The 14,888-nt window shown below is 40.5% G+C and overlaps 3 protein-coding genes and 2 non-coding genes across 5 annotated transcripts in view; 2 read left to right on the top strand and 3 right to left on the bottom strand.

The window, feature by feature from the left end:
• The first annotated feature begins 360 nt into the window (after positions 1-360).
• On the top strand, positions 361-5,337 carry rrm2 (ribonucleotide reductase M2 polypeptide). Its single transcript, XM_023430168.2, has 10 exons — positions 361-567; positions 843-911; positions 1,566-1,703; positions 1,814-1,930; positions 2,138-2,271; positions 2,390-2,484; positions 2,577-2,710; positions 3,429-3,533; positions 3,657-3,770; positions 4,715-5,337. Exons 1-10 carry the CDS (start codon positions 478-480, stop codon positions 4,865-4,867), a joined length of 1,149 nt encoding a protein of 382 aa, XP_023285936.1. The 5' UTR covers positions 361-477; the 3' UTR covers positions 4,868-5,337.
• On the top strand, positions 4,367-4,502 carry LOC111672793 (small nucleolar RNA SNORD94). Its single transcript, XR_002762036.1, has one exon. It is a non-coding gene; the product is annotated as a small nucleolar RNA SNORD94 (small nucleolar RNA).
• Positions 5,338-5,793: 456 nt separating the features above from the next.
• lgals8a (galectin 8a) lies at positions 5,794-11,281 on the bottom strand. The gene is made up of 9 exons (XM_023430169.2): positions 11,169-11,281; positions 9,997-10,085; positions 9,051-9,261; positions 8,372-8,494; positions 8,204-8,254; positions 7,801-7,827; positions 7,234-7,322; positions 6,731-6,896; positions 5,794-6,224 (listed from the first exon to the last, which is right to left on the bottom strand). Exons 1-9 carry the CDS (start codon positions 11,205-11,207, stop codon positions 6,075-6,077), a joined length of 945 nt encoding a protein of 314 aa, XP_023285937.1. The 5' UTR covers positions 11,208-11,281; the 3' UTR covers positions 5,794-6,074.
• Positions 11,282-12,289: 1,008 nt separating this feature from the next.
• LOC111672555 (ribonucleoside-diphosphate reductase subunit M2-like) overlaps positions 12,290-14,888 on the bottom strand; it is a 5,159-nt gene continuing 2,560 nt past the window's right edge. Inside the window, exons 6-8 of the mRNA XM_087180331.1 lie at positions 14,162-14,374; positions 13,923-14,036; positions 12,290-12,965 (exon numbers count right to left, since the gene is read on the bottom strand). Coding sequence (XP_087036457.1) covers positions 12,813-12,965; positions 13,923-14,036; positions 14,162-14,374 — 480 coding nt within the window. The 3' untranslated portion in view covers positions 12,290-12,812. The remainder of the gene's footprint in view (positions 12,966-13,922; positions 14,037-14,161; positions 14,375-14,888) is intronic.
• Positions 13,178-13,313, bottom strand: LOC111672791 (small nucleolar RNA SNORD94). Its single transcript, XR_002762035.1, has one exon. It is a non-coding gene; the product is annotated as a small nucleolar RNA SNORD94 (small nucleolar RNA).

Genomic DNA, 14,888 nt, shown 5'->3' with positions numbered 1-14,888 from the left:
AAATCAGATTCACTTACTATGGCAACTTCAACATTAATTTTAACTTTATGACTCTGTTTTATGACAGTCAAACGCCAGTTTAACCGCTTTAAAGTGCCAAATATATATATTCTTTTGTCATGAGAAATGTTTCATAAGCGGTCATTTTAATAGTTTTGTAACACCGGTTTTGGGCAATTTCGTAACCCCGCATAAACAAAGCCGTTTGAATTTCCCGCAGTAGTTCAGGTGTCACGTGAACGTGGCTCGCAGCCTGATTGGCTGTGTCGCAGCGTCAGTTTAAAGAGCCAGCACGAGCTGTGTTTTCATTGGCTGGCCGCGTTCTAGCGCCAAGATTTCAATAAAAAGGCGAGGGGACAACAGAATCCACTTCAGTCTTTGCTCTTCGTCTGTGTCAGCTCTTCGTTAGCTTAGATTTACGCTTTCCTCTTTTTACGTTTAGTTTCTTAAGTTATATTTTATTTATCCGAGACCAAAATGCTTACTGCTCGCAATCCTCTTACCGTCAGGGATGAAAACACACTCAGCATCCAGACCAGCAACATGTCGCTGGACAAAGAAAACACGGTGAGAAGAAAAAACCCTAAAACTTACGTTTCATTTTCTTTTGAATGTTAAATTCTTGTTAACGTAACTAAACTTAACTTAACCAGAAGTTTACGCTTTAATTTTTTAGGCGTGTTTAAGTTAAACATAGTGGCAGCCATTTCCTGAACAGTTCAGCCTATAAGTGACTCAGATTGATTCAGTATTTGTCTGACGTGATGAAATCAAACGTATGGACTAGGTATTGCCACTAGTTTCTGGTCACTTTAATGATTTCTGGTCATTTATCTTTAAAGCCTCCGAGTCTGAACACCACCCGCATCCTGGCGTCTAAAACCGCGCGGAAAATCTTCGACGATGCTGAGGTAAGTGACTGAAAATCTACTGAAACCTTCAGTATGTTAAACTAATCTACCAGATGAATAATCTATATTCATATTAAAGTCAGTGACCGTAAATTTGCTTGTGTATTGTGCTCATATGGCGCTTAAAATGTCGGTTCTGGCGCCAACGTGGACAGTCAGCTGTCGCTGATAAAACTCAGCTGTTGCTCCTACGGGCTTTATTCGTCAGAGGTCATTTGCCAACATTTAGAAAGTTTATAAAACATTAACATGACAAAGTTTTGGCAATGAGAGGTTTTTCTTCTCATAGATGTGTGCAGGTTTTAGTCAAATGCAAACTATTATCAACACTGGATAAGTTCTCATCAATAACAGCTGATCTTAGATCAATAATCATAAATGTTAAAATCTTCATATAATACAAAATGTGCATTTAGTAGAAGATGTGAAGCATTTATCTGACTGGCATTTGTGTGTCAAATATTATTTGAGACATTGGGTTTCGATTAATAAGTCAACCCCAGCATTATGCGTTAAACTGTGTTGAACCACGGTTTAATTTAAAAAGCAGCCCAAGTGAAATTTGACCAATTAAAGCATCAAAATCAAAGCGTCATCAGACCAGTTATAAAATGTGTAGCAATGAGTTTGTGGTTGACACTGTTTGCTTTTCAGCCCAAAGCAGTGAAGAAGAGTGAGGTGGAGCCGCTGCTGAAGGAAAACCCTCGTCGCTTCGTCATCTTCCCCATCCAGTACCACGACATATGGCAGATGTACAAGAAGGCCGAGGCCTCGTTCTGGACCGCAGAGGAGGTACGCATGAACGCTGCTGCACTAACAAGTGTGCAGTACTGCACGAGTGAAGTGTTGCTGTGACCCTGCTGTGGTCACCTTCATGTGATGCTGACGTCTTGTTTGTTCAGGTGGACCTGTCGAAGGACCTGCAGCACTGGGAGTCTCTGAAGGACGAGGAGAGGTACTTCATCTCTCACGTGTTGGCGTTCTTCGCCGCCAGCGACGGCATCGTCAACGAGAACCTGGTAAGGACGACCGGCCTTAAACTGAAACATCCCTAACAGCAGGACGGTGATTGTTGATGTGTTACTGGTTTGGGATCAGCTCTGACTCCCCAGTTCATCTGAACAGCTGTCAGGCATCACACCGTCTCCTGCTGCTGCTGTGTGATTCTGTTTTAAACATCAACCAGCCTGTGTCCTCATCTTGCTGTTTCACTCTGTGACCACCAGGTGGAGCGCTTCACACAGGAAGTGCAGGTGACAGAGGCCAGGTGTTTCTATGGTTTCCAGATCGCCATGGAGAATATCCACTCTGAGATGTACAGCCTCCTCATCGACACCTACATCAAGGAGCCCAAGGAGAGGTGAGCAGATCCTGGCACTCTTACTGGTCTTGGTGGTTGGTATACTGTTGTCTCTACTGGCCTTTACTCTTGTCTGCACTGGTTTCTACTGTCTGACGGTGTGTTCACTGACCCTCAGGGAATACCTCTTCAACGCCATTGAGACTCTGCCATGTGTGAAGCAGAAGGCCGACTGGGCGCTCAACTGGATCGGCAACAAGGGCGCCAACTACGGTAAACCTGCTCCCCGGGACTCCACATGATGTTTGTGCTCCTGGTTGATCAGGTTTGGTATTGATCAACTATATCTGTTGTTGATCCTCCAGGAGAGCGTGTGGTGGCCTTCGCCGCAGTGGAGGGAATCTTCTTCTCTGGTTCGTTCGCTGCGATCTTCTGGCTGAAAAAGAGAGGCCTGATGCCCGGCCTGACCTTCTCCAACGAGCTCATCAGCAGAGACGAGGTGACGACCTGATGTTACACTTCATCTGCTCTTAAAAGACCATCCATCAGCTCAATTAGTTTTCTCTAAATGTGTTCTTTCTTCCTTGTTCTGCTCTTATCCAGGTCATGTTTAATGATTAATCAATAATGTCTTTAGCAATTATAGTTTTTATATCTGGGAAGTGCTGGGAAAATGTGATTCTTAGACTTGGTGAATAATTTGAGGCCTCATCGTCCCTCCTGGTCTTTATTGACAGTTTCTGCAGGTTCATTAAATTTAAGCCCTTTTTTAAAACCAGAGTCAAATTTAAACCCTGTTTGATGGTTATACTGGTATAAAGGTGTGAACCAGCAAGACCACAATTTATTTACATCACCTTTTGTCATATATAAAGTCAGGTCTGGGGCATTTCCAGCCAGTTTCTGCTGAAATCAGACAAATCGTTTCATCATTGGCAGTTACACTTTATCACCATTAGAGAATATTTTAAGACTTTCAATACCTTCTAAGATCTTTTTAATAAACTTCATTCAGTGCTTTTTAAGGACCTTTAAGACCTGCAGATAATTATATCGTTCATGTTTTGGCCAGTTTGACCATGAAATGTTTTGTTCAATTGAATTGAATCCTTGTTTTAGCTTTGATTTTTGCCTCAAATCAAATGTCTTGAGTTTTCTGTATGGATCTGCCTGTTTGTATAAATTAGTGTGGTGGTCTAACTGTGTGCTGGTTTCAGGGTCTGCACTGCGACTTCGCCTGTCTGATGTTCAAACACCTGGTGAACAAGCCGTCAGAAAAAACAGTCACCAACATCATCAAGAACGCCGTGGAGATCGAACAGGTCAGTCGACAGCGACACAAACAGATGAATGTGAAGATCCTCAACGTGTCTGTCTGGTTCTGGCTTTTCTGGCCGTGGATGCTTTAACTCGCTTTGTTGAACTGTTGTTTTGTTTATGCTCAGGACTTTCTGACCAAGGCTCTGCCCGTGAAGCTGATCGGGATGAACTGTGACCTGATGAAGCAGTACATCGAGTTTGTAGCCGACAGACTGATGCTGGAGCTCGGCTTCTCAAAGGTAACAACACCCTGGCTGAACCACAGCTCCCGGTAGATCCAGGCCATACTTCATTATTCCTGCTCAGTTGGTCTGAACATGCAGGCCTCTAAATGTTTGTCATGTAGATTGAATTAGTCCCAGAAACTGCTGCAGGCTGATCAGCTGCTTCCAACCAGCACAGCCAGGTTGAACATGTGATGATGATTCACAGCGTCTGCTGGATCCAAAAATTCAGCAATTCAAAAAGTGAATTACATTGGTTTAAGTGATATTTTAAGTCTAGCATTCAAAGCGTTGCTGTTCCTCATCAGACTGTTGATAAGACACGATGAAGGCTTAGATCTGACTCGGACACTCGCTGCCACTCTAACAGACAGTCACTGTAACTTGTGCTGCGTCAGAGGCAAGTTTGTTCATTTATTCTCCTGCTGTTGGCACAAAGTTTTATAATCGGAGGTCCCTGCTGGTATTTCATTGAAATATGACTTTAACTCTTCCTAGTTTAGGTCGCCTATACTCACCTGATAAGTAGGCCAAGTTTAAACTCAGAGCAGCTGCTGTAGCGGCCTCCTGATCCTGGTCTGTACTGTGTAGGTTTGTAGACGAGGATCAGGTCTGTGATGATGAGAGGCGCAGGGGTACGGACCTCAGCCGGTGATGGGGGCTGAGTGTTGCTGCACAATCTGCTCAGAGAACAAGTGGTTCACTGACAGACCACAGCAGCACGAAACAGACGCCAGACTGAACAGACCTCAAAAAGTCCTGCAGTGCTCTGGTTCAGGTCTGACAGTAGACCAGGTGCACTATAGTACAACTGCTTTATAGTTATACAAAGCAAGGCAGAGCTTCACTCTGAGGGGGAACTTTACCCCTCAGGCTTCCGCACAGAACTCATTTTCAGATCCTTTTCATGTGTCGACCGGAGAATAAACTGACCTCTGCTCCGTCTCGTGTCTCTGCAGATCTACCGGGTGGAGAACCCCTTCGACTTTATGGAGAACATCTCCCTGGAGGGAAAGACCAACTTCTTTGAGAAGCGAGTGGGCGAGTACCAGAGGATGGGCGTCATGTCCGGCCCCACAGACAACACCTTCAGGCTGGACGCAGACTTCTGAGGACAGAGGTGGAGCGATCCACACTCAGTCACACACTTCAGCCAGAGAAACCAGGTGATGCTGAACGCCATTGCTCCATTCTGTAGGAGGACAGCGGTTTTACGATCTAATTTAACATAAGCCTGTCACCCAGTGCGTTCTGAGACGCGCCTGAGCACAAAGAAAGGCTTTCAGTGTTGTATAGAACATGAAATGTTCTGCACCTCAGCAGAATTGTGATGAATTAAAACTTAATTTTATCTTTTATTATAAACCATCAGAGCATTGAGGCCGTTGTGGTATTCGTGCGGTAAAACTAACATGTTTTATCTGCCCATTTGTAATGACATGTAAACTCCAGATGTGTATATTAGTACTTTTAGATCAGTTTTGTATCGTAGGTTACTTTTGTGAAATATGTACAGTTTGAGTGTTTTTAATGCTGGTGCTTGATTTTATAATTAAATGTGTGTGTGTATATATAAACCTGATCAGTTTATTTTGCCTTTTTTCAAAGCTTTTATTTACAAAAGAAGCTGATTATATTTCGTTTTTTATTTTTAGTTAACTAGCTTGATTGTTAATGGATTTATAGAATTACATATCAACTTGTACCTGAGACCTGGAAATCAAGATTTGATTAGATTTGTGCTGTAGCTGTGGTATAAGCCTTAGCATAAAAAATATACTGAGTCATAAAATTACTTTTAGTTTTTTTGGGGGGGGTTTTCTTTTGTCTTTATTATATTTACACATGTCAGATTTGAAACCAGGACGCTATGGTAAGGACAAAGCCTAAATGATATTCGCTCTACCAGGTGAGGCATAAAAACGTCATAGTATAGCAATGCATAAATTATTGTATAGTAAGATAAAATATAGTACGTCACCAGCAGATCAAAGTTTTTCCCCACTGCTGGTAACAAAGCATGAATCAAACTCCTAAACGGGTTCATGTGGTTAGTTTATTTGATCTGGTCACAGATTAACAGGAAGAACAGTTATAGAAGCACATACTGTAGATCAGTCCATTGATATGTTTCAGGATGAAACTTGACTCTATATTTCTTCTGATTTTAATATAAAGATGTTAAGCTGTTGTAAAGTTGTATAGCAATAAACTTGTTAGCTCCTAACACTGCTCCGGTTTAAAGGATGTGAGGTTATTATTGCTGCAGCAGGCACTTCCTACCAATATATACATTTTACATAGATTGTAAAAACATGTTCAGCGGATCTTGATGTCCAGCAGCGTGACGTCTCCCAGCACCTCCACCTGGTTGATCCGGCTCAGGTCCTTGACTCTGTGTTTGTAGTCCAGCTGGTGGAGCCCGTTAACAGCAACTCTGAACTGCTGAGAGTCACAAAGGATGATCATCTGCAGAGGAAACACACCACAATCATGAGGACAGGAGGTTCCAAGGTCCATGATGCTGATTTTACATGTAACATTGCAACAACTATGAATTTATTCATTTATATCATGCTGATCCCTTTCTCTTTATGCTGATTCTAAAACCAAGAGACTCATCTGAAAAGAACAAAATCCATCTAATGCCTGATCAGCGGGAAACTAAAATACACAATAACAAATTAAACAATACTTTTTATCATTTCCCACAGCCCAAAGTGATGCCTTCAGGTGTCGCGATAAAATCCAAAGAAATTCGAATTCAAAAAGTATCAAATCCAAATAACAAATAATTGATTCATCAATAATAAAAAATTATATTAAATTTACAATTTAATGCATTCAAAGAGTGCTGCTTTTCACAGTGTTTCTCTTAATTAATCCACTAGTTGTTTGTTAAATATAACAAATTCCCAGTGCACAATGAGATGACTTTATCTGTCTCGTGTGCAGGGTCAAAGGTCATGATGTACCTCAAAGTATTGTCCTGTACTGAAGGGGAAAGAGCCCAGCTTTTTTTCTTCAGGGCCCCAGCACTCCGACAGGAAGGAGTTTCTGACGAAGGCTCGATGCTTTAGACGAGGGTTGAGATGAAGAGCAATGTCGCTGCTGCCCGCCATTCGCAGGTTCACACCGAAACTGAAGGAAACATGTTGGAAACATGTCGGAAATACAGCAGAAAAACATGTTCAAACTACTGATCTTTATCATCTCTAAATGTTCAGGATCCTTCAGTCGTTTTTATCCACATAAAGAATTTTTCCCTTTTTTGTTACTTTTTTTCAACATTTACGTTATTAGTTAGTTTATGTCAGGATGAATAAGTAGTGAAAGTAAAACATCACTCTGTAAAAATACTCTGTTCCAAAAGGAATGGAGTATAATCAGGAAAATGTACTTAAAGTATGAAAAGTAATAGTACTCTTCCTCCACCACAGTTTTTTCCTGGTCATGAAAAGTCATTCAGGTGATTTACCTCTGTGCTTTGTGAGTGGTTTCTGCTTTGATGGCGATGCTTCGTCCGACGCTCAGTCCTTTACCCAGATCACCTCTGAAAGGAATACTCTGCAGAAAACAAGGTTCCATCAGTCAACAGCCAGTATAAATACTTCAAACTCACTGCTGCAGTGTCTCATCGACATTATCTCAGCTATATCTGCAGTGATTCATTGATTTGTCCATCCACACAAAAATAACTGAAACATTTTTCAAGCAAAAATGGCAAATATTAGCTGGTTGCAGCTTCTGAAATGTGAAGATTTTACTCTTGTATGCCAGGAAACTGAATCTCTGGGTTTGGGCAGTTGGTTGGACAAAACAACACGTGAAGAGGTCACATTGGAGTTTGGGAAAGTATAAGAGGTTGTTCACAATGAAACTGATGGGACATTTCTGGTCGCCCCAAAACAAGACATTTGAAGAGGTCATCATGGCATTTTCTGCCATTTTTTTAGACCAAAACTGAATCAATCAACTGAAAAATGAATCAGCAGATAAGTAGATAAGGACAATAATCATTGTAAACCTCGAAACTGAAACTCACCAAGTCGCCTGACGAGCAGCTTACCAGCTGGAAGAGGAACAAACAAGAAAATCTGTTTAAATACAATCATAGATAACAATTAACATAATGTTCCCCCATTCATCATTTAGTAAGTAAACATTTTAAGTGTTTTTTCTACATACTTTATACTATAAAGTTTATAATAATTTACTATACTCTCGTTCATTTTCCTTTTATACAGCAGCCTGATGTGTGTGTCCACAGGAGGAGTTAGAGTTGTTAACAAATACATTAACTAAACTTAGGTCTGATTAAAGCTGCATTACAGTCTGTTAGAAACCATTTTACAAACTGATTATACAGGATAAATAGCTGGATTTATAGTAAAAGTACCAGAACTGTTTCCACTGCAAACATCAGACAGTTAATTATTTATCCTTACATTCATCTCTGAGTCCTGGCTGGTCAGACTGGCTGCAGGAGACACTGAAGTCTGAAAAACAACAAAGCCAAAAACAACAGCTCATAAACTTCATCACAAGTTTCATCACATGAAGAAAAAACAACAAACTTTACTTTTATCAGATGCTGTCGTCAGAGAGCAACTCACAGAGCTCGGGGGGAGGACGCCCACAGCGTCAACTTTGATCTTTCCAGAAATGTTGAGAGTGTCGACTCGCTCCAGATCCACTCTGTGTTTGTACTCTAACACGTGTCCTCCGTTCACAGCCACCTGCAGCACAGACAGCACAGTACTGTGATCCTGCACTGCAGTACAAGTACTCTGATCCTGCACTGCAGTACAAGTACTCTGATCCAATACTGCAGTACAAGTACTGTGATCCTGCACTGCAGTACAAGTACTCCTGATTAATCAACTAATGGTTGCAGCGCTAATCTAAATTATTGACAAACCTTGAGTAGTAGAACCTTAGTAGCTGTTGCTTTTGATCATATCACATGATCTTCATCAGAAGATACAGTATGCAAATGTAGATGTTTCTGCTGCCTCCAAAGCTTCTAACTCTACTGATATCACATGTGCTCCCAGATTAGCCACCTTATTGATATGTCAACTGCTGCTTCAAGAATTAAAGTTCAAATCTGGCTTATTGTTTTCAGATGCTGTTGGAGGTTTGTTTGATGTCTGTAAACGCAGCAGGAATAGTTTTATCATTTTATCATCATCTTACAAACAAACATTTCAAACTCTTCATTTTGCAGGGGAATTTACTGTGAAATGAATCAAGAGCATCAGTTTAAGCATCCTGTGGCGGCCGAGCTCTCACCTTGAACTTGTCTTTCAGGATGAGGATGATGAGTTCAAAAGCCCCCCCGGCAGTGAAGGGATTCTGGTACAGGATCTCCTCTCTGCCCCAGCGCTCCGTCTGCAGTGTGTTGCATATGATACACGGTGACCTCTGAAATCTCGGGTTGAAGTGAAACGCCACGTCGGCCCTCGGCTTCACGCTGCTGCCACATGTGAAGTCCACCTGAAACCTGCAAGACAGCGCAGAGGGACGACAGGCGAGTCAAACATACAGAAGAAAAATCTGCATCATTTCAGATTTAAAACAGGGTTTCAGTTGTTTCTGGTGTTCACCTAATTACATTTTTGTCTGTACCTCCAAACTGTGTAGGACAATAAATCCTATGAATATAGTTTTTCATTAACATGACCTGGAGCCATGTATGGATTATTGAACAATCCTACAGGGCCGAATGGTCAGAGGGCCCCTGGACCAGAAACTCTGTATGAAGAGACAATTAATATTTCACAAAGCCCTGTCAAAACACACAAAACAACCACAAAAAGACAAAAAAAAAACACACACAAATAGACACAATACGACCACATGGGAGGGGCATTTCACACGTCTCATAATCGGTCCATGTTTGGACCCAGATAAACAACAGAAAACTGATGGATAGATTAACCAATTAAAAAATAAATCATTTCTAATTTGCATTTTTATGAGTGGGTGAGCTGAATGACTGAGAAAAATATTGAAGACATTTGTGAATGAAATTGAAGGCTTTTTACATCTTAACAGCCTCTTTTTTTTTTTGAAGGAACTGTATTCAATGCTTTGTAAGACTTGTGGAGACTGGAAAATAAAATTTAGTCATGTCACCTGTCTGTTTGTAATGAAGCTGTAAACACGGGCGGATCATGCCGGTGTTAAAGGTTAAACAAGGTTCTGTGCTTGATAATTTTGTGTTGTGTGTACTCACCTGTCAGCATTAGATGGCACTGAACCCTGAATGAGAACCATCTCCCCCGGTAGCAAACCACCCAGGATTGTCCCAGCGAAGGGAATCACCTGAAGAGAAAAACATGTCAGATGTAGGCTGTCAGGTGAGAGGGACCACACTAAACACATACAAACATATGATGAGAACGAAGGAGATTCAGAAGAAATGAAGAAAAGTTTTGTGAAAAAGGCGGAAAGAAGGATTTCGTGTTTGAATTCGACATCAAACATCATTTAACCTGCAGACAGAACAGTCTAAATAATACATAGAATATATCTCTGCAAACATAAACTGGCTCAAATGTTTAGAGGGTCAGATACTTGTTATCATATATGACCCTTTGAGCCTTTAACCGTCATGTTGTAATGTTAGTAAATTGATATTTTTAATGTGAGGATTTGATGCTTTTCTTTATTATATATGGGAGTAATCTGAATATCTTTGGGTTCTGGGCTGCAGATTTCTGCGGAAATGTCATTTTATAAACAAAAACTTCATGAACTTATCCAGAAAATTATCTTCTTACGATTAATTGAAAATTAAAGTAATAATTAGTTCCAGACAAATGAAAATTAAAAGAAAAAACTTAGATTACACTGATATAAACCAACTGCATTTTTTTGCCTAAAAGTGACTAAAAACACATCTACCTCTGAACGTTTTGTATCGCCACACCAAACGCCATTGGAAATTGAAGGTGTTTCAGTATTTCCTACTGTGTCTGCAATTGTTAAAAAGCGACACGAGCAGAGTTAAGACTGTACATTAATTAAATTAAATCGCTCTCTCCGGCATCGGAAAACACCGAGCTGGGCTCATATTCTAACAAAATGACTTTTAAATAAAGAGTCCAACTGGACTTTGTACTTCCGTCTGGCGAAACTGAGCAAATTTGCTGAAATGAAGTTATTTAGTGGAAGAGATGTATGACACATTCACCGTGAATAATATCAAGTCGATAAAAGTACTTCTTCCACGTTATACGACATTACAGCTGATGATAACGAATTAAAGTGGGCGCTTAGCTGAGATGCTAGCTAGCTCGCTCGCCGACAAATCCTCGATAAATTGTCAATTAAACGGTCATGGCGACAATGAAAATGAATCGAAATAGATGATGGTTATTAAGATGAACAAGTTAGGTGTCTTACCGGGTTTAAAAACGTCTGTCTCGGGTTTGAAATCGACATTTTGGAGCAGAACAGCTGGAGACTGCGACTAGTTTGTTTTTCTGTTTACTTCCTGATCAAACGTCAGCACGGTTCACAGTTACAAGGATGAGACAGAGAAGATTTCGGTTTTTACACACGACTAAGATCTTTTATTAAATTAAAATTTTATTTTATATAGCAGTTGATTAACACGGTTAAAATTGCCTGTTAGAAACATGATAGTTGCTGTTTAAATATTTTATTTTATTGCCGATTTGGAGTCAGCGTGATGACGCAGCTGTCGGCTCCTTACAGAATGCAGAGGTTTCGTAGAAGGTCAGTCTTCTGATTTCAATAATTACTTATTTACCTCAACCCAGTTTATCAGGCAGGTCAAATAACCCCAGTGTGACTTGCTGGTTTCATTTTTCATTTCCAATAAGAAACGACAAGGAAAATATCGATTTAATTCATAATTTATTCGTTTAAAGTGTGGTCATTAACTCAACTGTAAAGCTCTTGGTGTCTGATAAACTGGAAATGTTTAGCCATAAACGCTGCATACAAAGTTTCATACATCTTGTTTGAGTAATTTACCGTCTCTCCTCAATAGTTTAGTAATATTACGCTTCTTTTTGGTAGTTTTAGGACTTTTTAGTATTTTTACTAGTTACTAATAGTTTTGCATCTTTTAGTCATTTCATGTCTCATTTGTCTTGATTCAGTTTGACATATAAACAAAGAGCAGGGGTCTTCTTCATAGGCTTTAACAGACTGATTTGGCAGTTTCCTTTAGAAAATGTAAACAAATGAACAGATATATTGGCCATTACACGTATTGCAGTTGCACTCAGTGTATTATCATTTCTCAGCCTAGACCAATAATTTCAAGAAAAGAAAGTAAATATTTGCCCAAATGTTTTTAGCTTTAAACTATTTAGATATATGCTTTTATTATCCCCTAGGGATATTTCATTTGTCCATTAGCTCATTGTTGATTTATTCATTATTTTAAAATGTGAAAATCTGTAAGTTAAACCTAAAGCTCTCTGTTGCATTTAAACCCAAACTATCAACGGACACATGGAAATGAACAGAATCAGGGCTTTGACCAAACACACTATCATTTAAAATTTTATTAGAAAAAAACTAAACATCTGTACAAATTGAACACAAGCAACATAAAATTCCTTTATAAAAACATACTAATATAGCAGATTTTATGAAGAACACAAAACTCTAAAAAGTTAGTTTACACATAAGGAGGTAAAAAAAGAAAAACTATATATAAACAATTCTGGTCCATGCTTTACCAAGTTAACTGCTGAATTTAAGTTGCAGATCCATGGGCTGCAGTATCCTTATTGTCTGAAAATCTCATTATTATTATCATTATTGTTATAATAATAACCACCTACAGCTGACAACCCAACATAAATTAAAATTAGGTCCTGTACAACAGTGATGATCCATCTGTTTCTACACTCAGTACATCCACCTGTGGATTTTCATCCAGTTAATAACACATTTTGGCCTTTAATTTAAGAGTCTACTTTCCTCCCAGAGTGGAGCAATGGCCTTCAGCATCACCTGGTTTCTCTGGCTGAAGTGTGTGACTGAGTGTGGATCGCTCCACCTCTGTCCTCAGAAGTCTGCGTCCAGCCTGAAGGTGTTGTCTGTGGGGCCGGACATGACGCCCATCCTCTGGTACTCGCCCACTCGCTTCTCAAAGAAGTTGGTCTTTCCCTCCAGGGAGATGTTCTCCATAAAGTCGAAGGGGTTCTCCACCCGGTAGATCTGCAGAGACACGAGACGGAGCAGAGGTCAGTTTATTCTCCGGTCGACACATGAAAAGGATCTGAAAATGAGTTCTGTGCGGAAGCCTGAGGGGTAAAGTTCCCCCTCAGAGTGAAGCTCTGCCTTGCTTTGTATAACTATAAAGCAGTTGTACTATAGTGCACCTGGTCTACTGTCAGACCTGAACCAGAGCACTGCAGGACTTTTTGAGGTCTGTTCAGTCTGGCGTCTGTTTCGTGCTGCTGTGGTCTGTCAGTGAACCACTTGTTCTCTGAGCAGATTGTGCAGCAACACTCAGCCCCCATCACCGGCTGAGGTCCGTACCCCTGCGCCTCTCATCATCACAGACCTGATCCTCATCTACAAACCTACACAGTACAGACCAGGATCAGGAGGCCGCTACACCAGCTGCTCCGAGTTTAAACTTGGCCTACTTATCAGGTGAGTATAGGCGACCTAAACTAGGAAGAGTTAAAGTCATATTTCAATGAAATACCAGCAGGGACCTCCGATTATAAAACTTTGTGCCAACAGCAGGAGAATAAATGAACAAACTTGCCTCTGACGCAGCACAAGTTACAGTGACTGTCTGTTAGAGTGGCAGCGAGTGTCCGAGTCAGATCTAAGCCTTCATCGTGTCTTATCAACAGTCTGATGAGGAACAGCAACGCTTTGAATGCTAGACTTAAAATATCACTTAAACCAATGTAATTCACTTTTTGAATTGCTGAATATTTGGATCCAGCAGACGCTGTGAATCATCATCACATGTTCAACCTGGCTGTGCTGGTTGGAAGCAGCTGATCAGCCTGCAGCCATTTCTGGGACTAATTCAATCTACATGACAAACATTTAGAGGCCTGCATGTTCAGACCAACTGAGCAGGAATAATGAAGACTTCATTCCAGGTATGGCCTGGATCTACCAGGAGCTGTGGTTCAGCCAGGGTGTTGTTACCTTTGAGAAGCCGAGCTCCAGCATCAGTCTGTCAGCTACAAACTCGATGTACTGCTTCATCAGGTCACAGTTCATCCCGATCAGCTTCACGGGCAGAGCCTTGGTCAGAAAGTCCTGAACATAAACAAAACAACAGTTCAACAAAGCGAGTTAAAGCATCCACGGCCAGAAAAGCCGATGAACCAGACAGACACGTCGAGGATCTTCACATTCATCTGTTTGTGTCACTGTCGACCGACCTGTTCGATCTCCACGGCGTTCTTGATGATGTTGGTGACTGTTTTTTCTGACGGCTTGTTCACCAGGTGTTTGAACATCAGACAGGCGAAGTCGCAGTGCAGACCCTGAAACCAGCACACACAGTTAGACCACCACACTAATTTATACGAACAAGCAGATCCATACAGAAAAATCAAGACATTTGATTTGAGGCAAAAATCAAAGCTAAAACAAAGGATTCAATTTTTAATTGAACAAAACATTTCATGGTCAAACTGGCCAAAACATGAACATCATAATTATCTGCAGGTCTTAAAAGTCCTTAAAAAGCACTGAATGAAGTTTATTAAAAAGATCTTAGAAGGTATTGAAAGTCTTAAAATATTCTCTAATGGTGATAAAGTGTAACTGCCAATGATGAAACGATTTGTCTGATTTCAGCAGAAACTGGCTGGAAATTCCCCAGACCTGACTTTATATATGACAAAAGGTGATGTAAATAAATTGTGGTCTTGCTGGTTCACACCTTTATACCAGTATAACCATCAAACAGGGTTTAAATTTGACTCTGGTTTTAAAAAAAAAAAAAAGTCTTAAATTTAATGAACCTGCAGAAACTGTCAATAAAGACCAGGAGGGACGATGAGGCCTCAAATTATTCACCAAGTCTAAGAATCACATTTTCCCAGCACTTCCCAGATATAAAAACTATAATTGCTAAAGACATTATTGATTAATCATTAAACA

The sequence above is a fragment of the Seriola lalandi genome, unplaced genomic scaffold (genome assembly GCF_002814215.2).
Source record: "Seriola lalandi dorsalis isolate HSWRI2012SDOR001 ecotype SW California unplaced genomic scaffold, Sedor1 jcf7180002054901, whole genome shotgun sequence".
In the NCBI taxonomy this organism is placed as follows: Eukaryota; Metazoa; Chordata; class Actinopteri; order Carangiformes; family Carangidae; genus Seriola; species Seriola lalandi.
The sequence above is the reverse complement of the archived record's forward strand: the minus strand, read 5'-3'. Positions and strand labels throughout refer to the sequence as shown.